We start from the raw sequence: 13,949 nt of genomic DNA on the forward strand, positions 1-13,949 counted from the left end.
GGGCAAATCACCAGGGCTCTTTCCTGAGGTTCACTTACCACCAATAAAATAACCACCTGAGTAGCAGTGAAACTCTCATAAGGTGAAGGATTTCAGAATGCCTTTGGAAGAATGAGCAGTACACAGGTACAAAGTTTTATGTATTTCTGCATATTGCATGATGCCTATCCAGGGTTAAGTTGATAACAGATGTTAACCTAATTACAGGAGAAGTAACAAGAACTATCTAAAACAACAGTGTAGTTGATTTTCCCATTTGGTTTATCATTTCTTCTATTTTTTTTTTTTTAATTATATCCTCCTTCCCCAGATAAGACACAGAACTTGGTCTCTACTCTCACGGATTTATTGATCCCTGTGGAGTCTGAGAAGGCCACAAACCCTCACAGCCAAAGAATGACAACTTGTGTCTGTCTTCTCAGTCTTGTAGGATCTGCAGGACTGAAGTCTGTCGATGTCCATGTATCTGTCCAAAACATCCATAAGCCCCATGCTTGCTGTGTGTCACAGGGACAGGGACAGAAGATGACAAAATCACTGCTGGTACTTTCAAGCAGCACGGTAGGCCTTCCCTTTGGGGTCTGACAGGATGACTACACCCCAACAAGCAATGCCTAGGAAAAAACAAGAGTACCTTACATGTATGTTGCACTTGAGTTTACCAGGTGCTTTAGTATATGCCATCTTACTTCACCCTCACAACCCTCCTAGAAGATATCGTACTAGTCAAGTCATGCCGCATAATGAAGTCTGTCAAGGATGGACCAAATAGCCCAATGGTGGTCCCATGAGATTAGTATCATTAGTGCAGTAGGCTATCCCATCTAGGTTTGCGTAAGTACACTCTATGATGTTCACACAATGACAAAATCACCTAACCACACCTTTCTCAGAGCATATCCCTGCTGTTAAGCAACACATGACTGTTATCTATAGAACAGTACAGCTCAAAAAAGGAAAAATAAAAAAAAAGTTGAGAAAAAAAAATCCTACTACCTGCCCAAGCAAGAAATGGACTTAAAGGGAACTGATTTGAGCAATCTAATTAAGAAGGTAAGAGATCTGAAAATCTAAAATTCTATTCACCCAATTGGTTTGATAGAGCTAAAAGAATATTTTACCCGAGGACATCTTGACAATCACTTAGTCTTGTTTCAGATAAAGACTGTGGGCCACAATACCCAGCGGTACACCTAGTATTAAGGTTTTGAACCCATGCCTACAACCTGACTTCAAAGCCCAACTTCTTAAACTAAGGTTAAGTGCCTTCACTCAGGCTTTCTCCAGGATGTGGAGAAAAAACATGGGCTTTGGTGCCACATACACCTGAGATAAAAGGCCAGCTGTGTCACACGGAATGTCTGACTTTGAACACGATATTTCTCACTTCTGTGCCTTAGTTTGTTCAGCAGTAAAATGGGACTACTATAATCGATATCTCTAACAGCTAATAAAGATTGAGGCTAATAAATGTTCTCAAGAAATAGTGTGATGTAAAAAAAACCAGCGTCGCAACTTCTGCCCGCCCCTGCATCTTGCTTGGGGTGTGTGTGTGTGTGTGTGTGTGTGTGTGTGTGTGTGTGTGTGTGTGTGTGTGTGTGTGTGTGTGTGTGTGTGTGTGTCCCGCCACGTGACCAGCCAGAGCGCCCCGCCCCCCACCCACGTGGGTGCGCCCCGCTTCTCCCTCCGCCCAAAAGCCGTGCCCCAACTCTCACTTATGCCGATGACCATCTGCGTAATGGTCCCTGGAGTCGGGGGGTATCCCAGCTTCATGGGCTTCCGCGCCACCCAGTACACATACCCGCCCGCCCCTATGAGCCCCGACCCGGAAAGCACGCGACAGCTCCAGCAGTTATTAAATATAGGGGCTTGCTCTGGAGAAGTCGGCGCTCCGGCTGACGCGAGGGCCGGGGGTTTGGCGGACGGAGCGGCCTCTTGCGACGCAGCGACCTTGACTGACTCCAAAGTCTGGGAGACGAAAGAACCCATGTTCAGGAAGTCGGCCTCTGCCGTAGGAGTGCTCGAATCGAACTGACGTAAAAGATGCAGCCGGAAAGCAGAGCGCCGGCGTGCTTCGCCGGGGCAATTCCTGAGGGCCGCTGGGAAATGTAGTTCCTGCCCGCCTCTGCAGAGGAAAAGATGGAGGAGGACTTGTAGTGCTCGGTTTTGTGGCAACAACTTTGGCCCTCCTGGAGACCATTTTTTCCCCCCAGTCCTTTTAGAATTCTGATATAGCCCACTCCCTAAATGTCTCAACTCTCAATATCCTCAGAGGAGGGGTGTGGTTTTCTAAATTTCCTGCATAGCGCAAAAGGTGAGACCTTGGGCATGTCACTTCCCCTGTCTAGAGACGTGTGACACAAGAGTTAAGTTTTATATGTGCTTAACTATATGCTAGGCACTTTGCTAAGCGATTATCTGCGTTATGCTGTTTAATCTTCCTAACCCAACATGGTATCAGTTTCCCAATATATGACAAAACCCGTTAAGTGACATAGCCATGGTTGAAACCAATGTCTTTGTGAAGACAGAGTCAGATTTCTTAAATGCCACCTATAGGTATAGTGAAGGGACTACACAAATATAATGAAGGTATTAAAAATGGGTTTGAATTACCTGGGTAAATACTTTCAATTTCTCTTTAGCTTTTTCTTAACGTCATGATTTCAATTGTGTCATACTCAGGGTATTATTTCTGCTTTGAGAGCCCTGGAGAAAATTCAACTCAAAAACAGGCTAATGGATTTGGGAAGTTAATATAGGATCTGTTCTTGCAGGTTTACATTCTTATCATCCCTTAAGAATGGACTTTTAATTCTGATTGCTTCTTTGCAATTCAGCTTCTATAGCATCTACTCCCAAGTCATTTCGCCTTTCTTTTCCTTTGGGTAGAGTTTGGTATATATTTCTTGTACGGGGTTGTTCTCAGAAGATTACTGGTAAGAAAGAAAGGCATTTAGAGTTCAGAGGTTGTTTCTGTTAGAATACATGGGTGAAAACAGGATTAAATTCAGGTTTGAACTTTTCTCCTTTAGAATGGCTTGAAAAGTTAACATGATAAAAAAGAAATTCACTACATATTACACTTTCTAAAACAGGATGTGATTTGGGGAAGGCCGAATAAAAAAGACGAAAATAAAGATATGGATAAATAGGAAAAAGGAAATTAAACTATTTTCACTTATCAGATTGGCAGAGATCAAAGTTTGATAATTCACTGTTTTGAGGAATAGGGTGGGGAAAGAGGTCTTCTCATACTTGTTGGTGAGAGTGTAAATTGGTATAACTTCTGTGAAGGCCAATTTGGTAATGTCCATCAAGTTTACCAGGTGCTTTAGTATATGCCATCTTATTTAACCCTCACAACCCTCCTAGAAGATATATTACCATTACAATCATGTGTTGCATAACAAAGTCAGTCAACGACGGACCACATATCCAATGGTGGTCCCATAAGATTAGTACCACATAGCCTAGGTGTGTAGTAGGCTATTCCATCTAGGATTGTGTAAGTATACTCTATGATTTTCACACAACGATGAAATCACCTAACCACGAATTTCTCAGAACGTATCCCCGTTCTTAAGCAAGGCGTGACTATATATCTTTCTTATAGAAGAGTGAAGCTCAGAAAATAAAGGAATAGGAGAAAACAAAATAGTGAGAATACTGGGTTGGCCTGCTGCATAATTTCAAAGACCCTCTCCATTTTGTCACATATATGTATCTCCATGTGTTGTATACATGTATAGAAATGTTGAACATGTATATTCATGTTGTATACATGTGTACAAGTGTAGAAAGACACATGTGTCTCCATGTGTTGGGAAATTTGAGTTCTATAGCTGGCTCTGTCACTATGAGTCAACCATGTGACATAGAAAGCATTCTTTATTCTCTCTGGCCTGTAGTTACCTCATGTTTAAAATAAGATTTGGAATAGGTGGTGGGTATCTAACATTCTTTTCTAACTTGAAAATTCTATTATTTATTAGGAATCTCTCTTCAGATGGCATTGTGCTAAGTGCCGTACGAAATGAATTCAATAGTATTTCACTTAGAAATTCGTAATTTGTGGCTGTTGCTTCTCACTATGCCTGATACAACATTGTATACTGCATGTGATTTCTCCTTATCTATGTGAAAAAAAATCATCATTTGGCAGTGGTTACCAAACCTTTTGATTATACACTTTTGTGAATAAAAAAGGTTGAGCACACAATAGGCATTTAAGCATGCCTATTTATTATTTATAAATTATATATTAATATACTACTTTATACATTATAAGGATAAGATAAAATAATAGAAATAGAAATTTCAGTATTTTCTCACAACCCAATACATAGGCTTGTGCATCTCCAGGTTTACCATGCTTATTTGACATTTATTCATTCATATTTTATCTAAAAGCTTACCTTCTTTATTATGCTTATTACAGTTAAGCATACTGGGAGAGGACATCTTTAATTCTCCAAACAAATAGTATTAAAATGGCCCATAACACATTTTCCAAACAACAGGCAAGATTTTATTTTAACCACTGTGTTTTTAAAGTACCTTCCAAAAGATGGGTTTGTGCTCTTATGATTGCCTCAAATGAATGATTTCAAGCTTTTTTGTTATTGCACATAGCACATATTGAAATTGAGATGTACTAATATAACTTTGATTGGAACATTATTAGAAATGTTATGACACCTTTTGAGATAAATGAAACAGTAGGGTCTGAGCATAGATGAAGGTTGGGGCCAATGAAATTCAGCAACACTGTAATTGGAGGAAGATGTGTGCATTTCGGGGGAAGGAAATAGGAGGTTGGAAGCTAACTTTATTCATTGTCTCTATTGTATTTATTTCTTTTACTACTTATTATCTCTATAGTTCATCTTGGCACTTATGATCTCTTCTATTTATTTATAAATTTTAAAAATGCAAAAGGCATAAAAAGGTATGTACTAAACAGTGTCCATACTCCTGTCCTCAGCCACCCAGTTCCCCTTCCCTAACACAGCCAGTATAGCAGTTTCTTGTGTGTCTTGTCAGAGATGTCTGTGTCTATTTCCTCCAGTGATTTTGGACATCATTCCGTATCAGTCAGTATGTAAAGACCTTCTTCATGCTTTTGTATGGCTGTGTAGTATTCCATTGTATGAGTGTACTATACTGTATTTAACTGGCCTCATAGTGATGGACATTAATAGACATTTAGCCTGCTTCCACTCTTCCACTGTTACGAATAGTGCCGCAGGAAATAACTTGATGCAAACATCACATCACAAACATATAAGGATATCTTAGAATATATTTGTAAAAGGGTATAGTGTTTATAAACTTGATGGACATTACCAAACTGCCCCTCACAGAAGTTGTACCAGTTTATACTCTCACCAACAAGTATGAGAACACCTGTTACCCCACCTTGTTCCCCAAAACAGTGAATTATTGAACTTTGATCTCTGCCAATCTGATAAGTGAAAATGGTTTAATTTCCTTTTTCTTGAGTAAACTTCTTAATGTATGTCTAAGGGCAATTCATATTTCCTTTGCTGTGAACTGTCAACATTTTTTGCCTGTTTTTTCATTGGATTGTCTTTTTCACATTGACTGCTAGGAACTCTTTATACATTAGAGAGATTAACCTTTTGTCTGTGATATAAATTCATGTTTTTTTCCTCCCAATTTGATATTTGCCTCTTGATTTTGCTTGTTATACTTTTTACCATGTGCATTTTTTAAACATGTAATTGAATTCATCGGTCTTTCCTTTGATAGCTTCTGAGCTTCATGTCATTATTAGAAAGGCCTTCCACTTTCTATGGTTTCCCCTGGTATTTTGATTTTTTTAATACTTAAAATTTTAATACATTTGGGATTTATCCTATTATTAGGATTTATCCTATTAATAATAGGATATTAAATTTAGATTAAATATTTAACCTAATAATAGGATAAATCAGATCTTCTTTTTCTTTCTCCTGACCCATTTTTCTCAACACTACTTATTAAATAATCCACCTTTCTCTACCTATTTGAAATGCCACCTTTTCTAAAATGCCTTATATAGATGTATATCTATTCCTGGACTTCATAATTCTATTCTGTGATCTGTCTATTTATTCATGTGCGAGTATCACGCTGTTTTAATTACTAAAGCTCTGTAATGTGTTAATACTTAGAGACTGGTTCCCCCTATTACTCTTCTGTTTTAGACTTTTCTTGGCTATTTTTACATGTTTATTTTTCCACATGAACTTTTGACTCAGCCTGACTATTCTGACAAAATGATGCTGACATTTTTATTAGACTTGTGTGAAAATTGTAGGTTAATTTAGGGAGAATTGACATCTTTATGATATTGAGTCATCCTACCCAATGACATGGAATGATTTTTCTTTTGTTCATATCTTATTTTGTGTTCCTCTGTAGCATTTTAAAGTCTTTTTCATAATGATCTCACCCGTTTCCTCTCAGACATTTTATTTTTTGTGTTATTATTGAAAATAAAGGATTTTTCATTCTCTTGTGTCTACTACCTGGTTGTTGTTTGAATACTACTAGGAAGACTATTGATTTCCATATATCCTAATATTGAATTATCAGTGCCTTCTGTTGAACTTTTGAAATATGGTTGGTAGTTTTCTTCTTGTGCAATCCTTGTTGATTTTGGGGGTCACTTTTATGTCCATGTCATAAAAAGAATTTGGAAACACTCCTTCTTTTTCTGTACTCTAGAACAATTGCAATACCATTGGAATTATCTGCTTTTTAGAGGTTTTGTTAGAATTTTCCTATGAAATTCTCTAGTTCAGGCACTTTGTTGTTTTGGTGGATTTTGGTGGGGTTGTGGGGAGGGAGGTTCTTTGACACCTCTCTCTATTTGTATTTTGGAAATCTGTTTAAATTTTCTGCTGGAAATAGATTTGGTAAATTATACACTTCTGGAATATTATCTATGTCACCTAGTTTCCAAATTTATTTGCACTGAATTAAGAAGAGTAGTAGAATTAAACAGTTCCTTTAATTTCTTTATAATCTGTGAGGAATGTGTAAATGCTACCTTTCGTATGAAAAAAGACTCTTTGCAGATGTGATTAGTTAAGGATCTTAAAGTGGAATGATTTTGCTGGATTATCTGGGCAGGTCCTAAATGCAATCACCAGTGCAGAGGGAGATTACACACAGAGGAGAAGGCGGTGTGACCACAGAAGCGGAGATGGGAGTGATGTGGCCACAAATCAAGGAATGGTGACAGCCACCAGAAAATGGAAGAGGCAAGGAACAATTCTCCCCTAGAGCCTCCAGAGAGAGCACAACCCTGGCAACACCTTGATTTCAGTTCAGTGATGCTGATTTCAGACTCTGGCCTCCACACTGTGAAAGAATAGATTTCTGTTGTCTTAAGCCACCAAGTGTGTGGCAATTTGTTACAGCAGTCACGGGAAACTAAAACAGGCACATGATGAAACATTTGTCCCAGACTCTGCACTCTGAAGAACCTCAGCTAAGGCAGCAAAGTATAACCACTGGGATAGCGCTTTCTTTCCTTAAAGATTTTGTGTTACTCCACTATTTTCTGACATTGAGTATTACTGTGGAGGATTATGAGACCAGTCCAATTTATTATCTGATGTAAGTAACTAGATATTTTCTCCTAGATGCCCAAATGATTTTCTTTTCATTGTCTTTTCCTTCCTTTCTACCTCCCTTCCTAAAATTCTTGACGTTCAATAGCATCTTTACTAGAGTATATATCTTTGTTAACTATTCTAGTTGTTTCCCAGGCATAAACATTACCATATATATATATAAATAAATAAATATATATATATATAAAATACCATATTTCATAGACATATATATTCTCTTATCTTTATTTCAGGATTATTTGCCTGAATTATATCTTTTTTAAAGTACAATTATTTTATTGCTTTCTTATAACCAAATACAGCCAACTAACATTGCTTCCACTCATTCATCATTAAAGACAAAAGGATAATTCATTGGATATTTTTAAATAGTGCACTCTATAACAAACAAAAAAAGTTAAATTTACAAAAACACCTTAATTCATTATGTAAACTGATAATTAAGAAAAGAGCAAAACTAATTATTTGTTTCTTTCCCTATAAAATAGAAATTTAAAGAGTTCTTTTAGTCTTAATGTTATCTTTGTGTAGTTCATAGTGTGGTACATAGAGTCTCATCTAGAAAGGGATGTAATTTACTTACCTCATATGGATGAATAAAATTTGCGTAACAAAATGAATCCAAAGAGCCCTAGGCCTTCATATTAAAATTTGGTGTTGAATTATCTATTATGACATTATACATTATTACGTAAAACATATTTTTATATATTTAAAACCCTAAGAAAAGAAAAATAATTGTTTCTTGAAAAAGATCTCCTGGTAGCCGTTTGGTTTATAATAGAATAAACTGAACCTCCAGGAAGTGAGTGTCTACCAAAACTGGAATCCTTGGCTTGAGTCAACAAATTGGATATCTGCATGTTTCACGGTGACTGTTTCCTCCATCGTGGGTCTGCCTTTTCTCCTGAAGTCCTGACAGATTATGTCCTTCTGGGGAGTATCCCTGGCCTGGTGGTTCTCTGTATGTTGTTGTTGTTGTTGTTATGTATGAACCATATAATTTCTCCACCTTTCCTCTCATGTGCTTTTCTGTTTTACTTAGCTGTAAGTACTTTCAGAACATTCTCCAGAAGAATATTCCTGTAAGAATTCCTCTAAGAGAAGAAAATTTTTTGTTTGTTTTTTGCTTGAGGAAAATTAGCGCTGAGCTATCGTCTGTGTCAGTCTCCCTGTATTTTGTATGTGGGTCGCCCCCACAGCATGGCTGACGAGTGGTGTCGGTCTGTGCCTGGGATCCAAACCTGTGACCCTGGGCTGCCGAAGCGGAGTGTGCCGAACCTAACCACTACGCCGTGGGACTGGCCCTGAGAAGAAGTTTTTGAGATGGAAAATTAAAGAGAGAGGAAGACTGGGCACTGGTATGTCCTTGGCTTTCCCTGTGTTTGTGGCAAACTTCTGCCAGATTGATGATGTTCAAGTTTCTAAATGTGATGATAAGCTCCATAACTTTGATTTTTCCTACAAAATCAGCATCTACCTGTGGCCCCTTTTTATTGGACCTTTTTGAAGGCTGACCTTTTCAGCTTTTCCTTGTTTATTTTCTTTCCTTATTCTTCAATTCTTGGCGTCAAGGAACTCCACATGCCTCGTTAGATATACAGTTTTGTTATCTCCTCATTTATAAATATTTGATCATCTTTTGGGGCTTTGCTTCCAATATCTGGCTCTGCTGGCTTCTTCTGTTGCTGAAGTAAAAAATAGGTCCCTGTAAAAGAACCCCCTAAATTTCTGCAGGTGTGTCTCTGTGCTGGGCCTCCATTTCTAGAAAAGAAAATGGCTTGGGCTTTTAACTTCCACAGCAGAGGGTTGGAGATGCCTGAAGATGTGGAGCGACATCCTTGTCCATATTCTGCTAATCTTTCACATTCTTTTCTCTTTTCGCCTCTCCAGAATGAGCAGTAGCTGCTTCATGTGACGATCTCTTTGCAATTCCAGTGATAAATGGGCCTGTTCAGACCATGTCAGCTCACGGATTCAGAAAGATATATGTCTGCCTTTTTGTGACAAGAAACAGCTTCTGCGTATTTTGCTGCAGCCAACACCCTGTTCTTCTACTTTGTTGATGAGTGTGTGTGAGGGAATCTTCATTCCTGCTGTAGAGCTTGGGATGGGCAGTGGCCAGAGAGCCGTGGGCTGCAGCATCAGTGCATGATGGAGAGCAACAGGGCAGTGTGACGTGCTGGGACCCCTCACCTGTGCTCTGGGAGCCTGGTGTGGCCTCAGCAGAGTAACAGTCACATCGCTTCTTCCTCCTGTGCTGTTGCCAGTGTGGCTCTGCCCTTTAAATATTTGTTCTATTTTTTCTTTTTTCTTCAAAGTTTCCAATTATATATCCTGTTGTATCTTCTTTCATTTATCTTACAAATCCTTTTCATTTGTTTTCTTATTTATTTTTTCTTTTCTCCTTAGGTGTTTATAGCAGTGTCTCGTCTCCCTCATATGCCTCTCCTTTTGTCCACTATAAATTTGATGATTTTATTTTTCTCCCACTGCTTTTCTTGAGCTCTGACACTCATATTTTATCTTCTCCTGCTGTCTAGTCATCTTGTCTGAAAGTTATTTTATTTGTGCTTTGAGCTCTTGCTTCATGGAGTTGATTGCTTCTTCAGTTTTTAAAATCCAGGGAGAAATATTTAGCCATGATTTTTATATGCTCCATGACAATATTTTTCTGGATGTTATTATGAATCTACCATTTATTTTTCTTGTTTTTGTCCATTCTTTCCCTTTTTCCTAGTGTATCTTTGAATATCCTGTTTTGGTTCTCTTGTTTATTAACCATCTTTGAAAGGGTGAGTTTTCCCAACTAAAAGGAGCGGTTTTACATCAGGACAGAGCCAGACCTGAGTTCCAGGCCAATTGGGATTATCTCGTGGTTCAGGGAATGGTATATAAGTTCATGTAGCCTTATTTTCTTTCCAGTGAATGGAATAGGCAGCTTTTGGGTTTTTACAACTCAGAGTCTTTTTCTCCTACACTGCCACAGTGACAGTGTGCTTCCTGCATACATGGCTTCTTGGGGGGTTTCCTTATATAACTACCTTCTTTTATTCATGGCACACAAGTAGGTCTATGGTACCTGGTGCATTCGGTTTTGCATCTCAAGGTGTGCCCTTCACCTTTAATAATTGTACTTTACTGACTCATTCTGATATCTGCAGCTGCAATGCCCTTGTTCTGCTGTCTCTTCTCTCCAACACACCCTGTGAGATCACAGATGTGTATATTGATATGGAGCCTCATCAGCCTTGGTCTCTGGTCATTATAGTGAACAGAATACTCCTCTTAACCTGCTTTGGTTATGTAGGGTGGGGGAGAAATCAACTGTTGTTGGATTAAGTCCCTGATCTGAAGTTATTTGTTACTGTGACATAACTTAGCCTATTTTACCCTGAGGGTGTTACCCTAGAAGACATTTGGAAATATAAGGAGGCCTTTTTGTTGTCACAATGGCAGTGTCTAAGGGCCAGGGATGCTAAACCTCTGGTAATGCTTAGAACAGTCCTACACAATAAAGACTGCTTTGCTGAAATGCCAATAGTTCCCCCATTGAAAAACTCAGTAAATGAATTGACAAATATAGCTAAATTGTCTTTCTGAAATGAGTGTCCATTATTAAGACCTTACCAAAATTGGATATTTTTGGCATTTTTTTATCTTCTAAGTAATTCAGATAATTTCTAATTTATATATGTGTATATATATTTATTATTTCCTAAAAATAATATCCAAGAGTGAACTGTTAGAGTTTATTCATTTTTATATCATTCTCATACTGTTATTGAGATACTCAGTAAGTATCTGTGGGTTTCATTAGACTTAAATATCTTCTTAGGCCCATGTCTGATAAAGTGCTATCCAAATTGTGGGTACACATTAGTAAAATGTGGATTCCCTTTTTGTTTTCTGTAGTTTGAACTGGTGAGAGTCTTGGAGAATAAACAATTGAAAAAGACATTCCCTAAAGGTAACCATCAAGTGTAATAAGACTCAAGTCAAATGGCCAGGCTGTCACAGTAAAATACAACCTATTGACTTCCTTCTCACTAGGGAAAAGTACTGCTTGCCACTTACCCCAGCAGCGTGGAGAGCAAGTATCACTCTAAGAACTGTGGGAGGGATATCCCATGTAACTGAGAGAAAGGCATAAAATAAATCTGGTTGCATGTGTCCCTAGTAGATAACCACAAGTTCTTATAAGGAGTGAGGGTGGGCTACATGCTTATCTTATTTTAAGGGTCAGAAAATAGCACCAGGGGCCAGCCCAGAGGCATAGTGGTTAAGTTTGCACACTCCGCTTCAGTGGCCTGGGGTCACGGGTTCGGATCCTCGGCATGGACCTACACACAGCTTATCAAGCCATGCTGTGGTGGTGTCCCATATACAAAATAGAGGAAGATTGGCACAGGTGTTAGCTTAGGGCCAATCTTCCTCACACACAAAAAAAGAAAATAGCACCGTAGTTAAAATATAACTGAGGTGACCAGTAACCTTTTAAAAAACATCATTAGTAAAAAGGTCATTAAATACCAACCAGGTGCAAACACCTAGTAGAAAGGAGGCAAGTGAGTAGGGGATGGGCTTACGCAAAGATGAGCAGGATAGAGCCTGCCTTCTAGGCTTTTGGAATCTTATCTGGAAACTAAGCATATACATAAATAAATCTAACACCCATAGACTGTGACAAATGTTATAACAGAGATAGTAAGAGAATTTAGTGAGAATGTAGGAAAAAGAGATTATTTCTAATTAGCTGGAGGAAAATGAGTTAAATCCAGGAGGAAGAATGCTTTGAGCCTTAAAAGAAGCTTGATGTGTGGACTGCTGAATAATATGTAAATATCCCTGACTTCTTTGTCCTAGGGCAGGGTTATAAGGTGTAATAACTAACGTTGGTAAAAGGTTTTGCAGTTAAACAGATCTGTTACATACATTATTCATTAAGTAGTATATTTCCTTTGGTCTGGATACTGGTAGTGATTAGAGGAGGAATACATAGCTTGGCTTCTCTTCAAGAAACGGCACTTCATAGTGTCTTGAATCTTCTTAACTTAGAAATGTCTAATGTCTATACACGCTGAGAAGGAAAAGCTATTCAAGTACACGTCAGTGAGCCCAGACCTATAGAGCTGTGAGCAAAAAATGATTTAATTATTTCTGTTCTTCCCATAGCACTTATTCACTTCAACAGGATGCCTCTCTTCTCCCTTGCTCCTTGCTGCTGTCATAAGGAAGGAATTCATACTGATCCCTTTTGTAATCTTCTTCAGGCCTGGTGGGTACTGCATGGGTGAACATCTGGGAATGCTGTTCTTTGCTGTCCAGTGAATTAGCAGCAGAGGAGATGGGCACCAGGTATTCCGCAGCCCACGGCATCTTCAGGATTGCTGACACTAATCCACACAGCATCATCCTGTCAAGTGAGATGGCTCTGGGGCTGCTGCTGATGTGAAGCATTTGTAGCCCAAGGGAGATAACTGCTCTTGGTGATAAGATGCACGGTTTTCTTGGAATTTTAATTTATTCAAGAATTTCCTTCCAGAGACCATATCCTGGTAGTTTACTGTGGTTAGTATGTAGAGGAAAGTGGCTGAAGAGAAAGAGAATGAGGTGAAAATATGAATTAAAATATTTATAGTGTTTCCTAGGTTATACATTATCTAATTTAATACTCACAATAGTACAATGACAAAAGTATTATTATTATCACCATTTTACAGACAAGGAAATCGAGATCTGGAGGGGTTAGGTAGTTTGTCCAAGGTAATTTGCTACTAGTTGGAAGAGATGAAAAAATAGTAATACCTAATATAGTGCCAGACATGCTGCAAATGCTTTCCATGAATTATAAAATCAGTGCTCACAACAACCTATGTGGCAGAGACTAACACTAGCCCCATTTTTTTTTTTTAAGTGGACGATAAACCGGGTACTAGAGCCCAATTAGTTTAAGGGGTAAAGACTAGACTTGAATTAACGTCTTCAGACTCCAGAACCCATTCTATACTGTGTGCAACCCAAGTCACATAGCATATTCTGACTGCAATTTGAGATTTCTATCCATGTACTGTGCTAAGATAATGTCTATAAAGCACTTTGCACACTGTCTCGCACATAGAAAACATTCTGTAATCAAGAGCTACTATTAATGTGTGACTAGTAAGGGTATATTTGCCTATTACTTTTCTTCTAAAGATTTGTGATGATTTTACAGCTATTTTTAGGGTCATTGAATGCTGAGTTCCACTAAGCCTTTACCTGCATATGGCATCTTTTCAGGTTGTAGTTAGAAAGACG

General features: G+C 38.4%; 1 protein-coding gene and 1 pseudogene across 1 annotated transcript; both read right to left on the reverse strand.

Moving 5' to 3' along the window:
* Positions 1 to 330: 330 nt before the first annotated feature.
* Positions 331 to 2,017, reverse strand: DMAC1 (distal membrane arm assembly component 1). The gene is made up of 2 exons (XM_004436834.3): positions 1,716 to 2,017; positions 331 to 614 (listed from the first exon to the last, which is right to left on the reverse strand). The coding sequence occupies exons 1-2, from the start codon at positions 1,987 to 1,989 to the stop codon at positions 550 to 552; spliced, it is 339 nt and encodes a 112-aa protein (XP_004436891.1). The 5' UTR covers positions 1,990 to 2,017; the 3' UTR covers positions 331 to 549.
* Positions 2,018 to 8,930: 6,913 nt separating this feature from the next.
* LOC101400277 (nuclear receptor-binding factor 2 pseudogene) lies at positions 8,931 to 13,028 on the reverse strand (annotated as a pseudogene).
* Between the last annotated feature and the right edge of the window lie 921 nt (positions 13,029 to 13,949).

This window comes from Ceratotherium simum, chromosome 20 (genome assembly GCF_057802395.1).
Source record: "Ceratotherium simum simum isolate JZ-2026a chromosome 20, ASM5780239v1, whole genome shotgun sequence".
NCBI classification, from domain to species: Eukaryota; Metazoa; Chordata; class Mammalia; order Perissodactyla; family Rhinocerotidae; genus Ceratotherium; species Ceratotherium simum.

Bases quoted from the DNA above. Each gene is read 5' to 3' on its own strand.
- DMAC1 (XM_004436834.3), bottom strand. From the start codon at position 1,989: ATGGGTTCTTTCGTCTCCCAGACTTTGGAGTCAGTCAAGGTCGCTGCG. The intron at 615-1,715 runs GTGAGAGTTGGG...GTTTTTTCCTAG, and splicing joins GCAGATGGTCATCGGCATAA to GCATTGCTTGTTGGGGTGTA.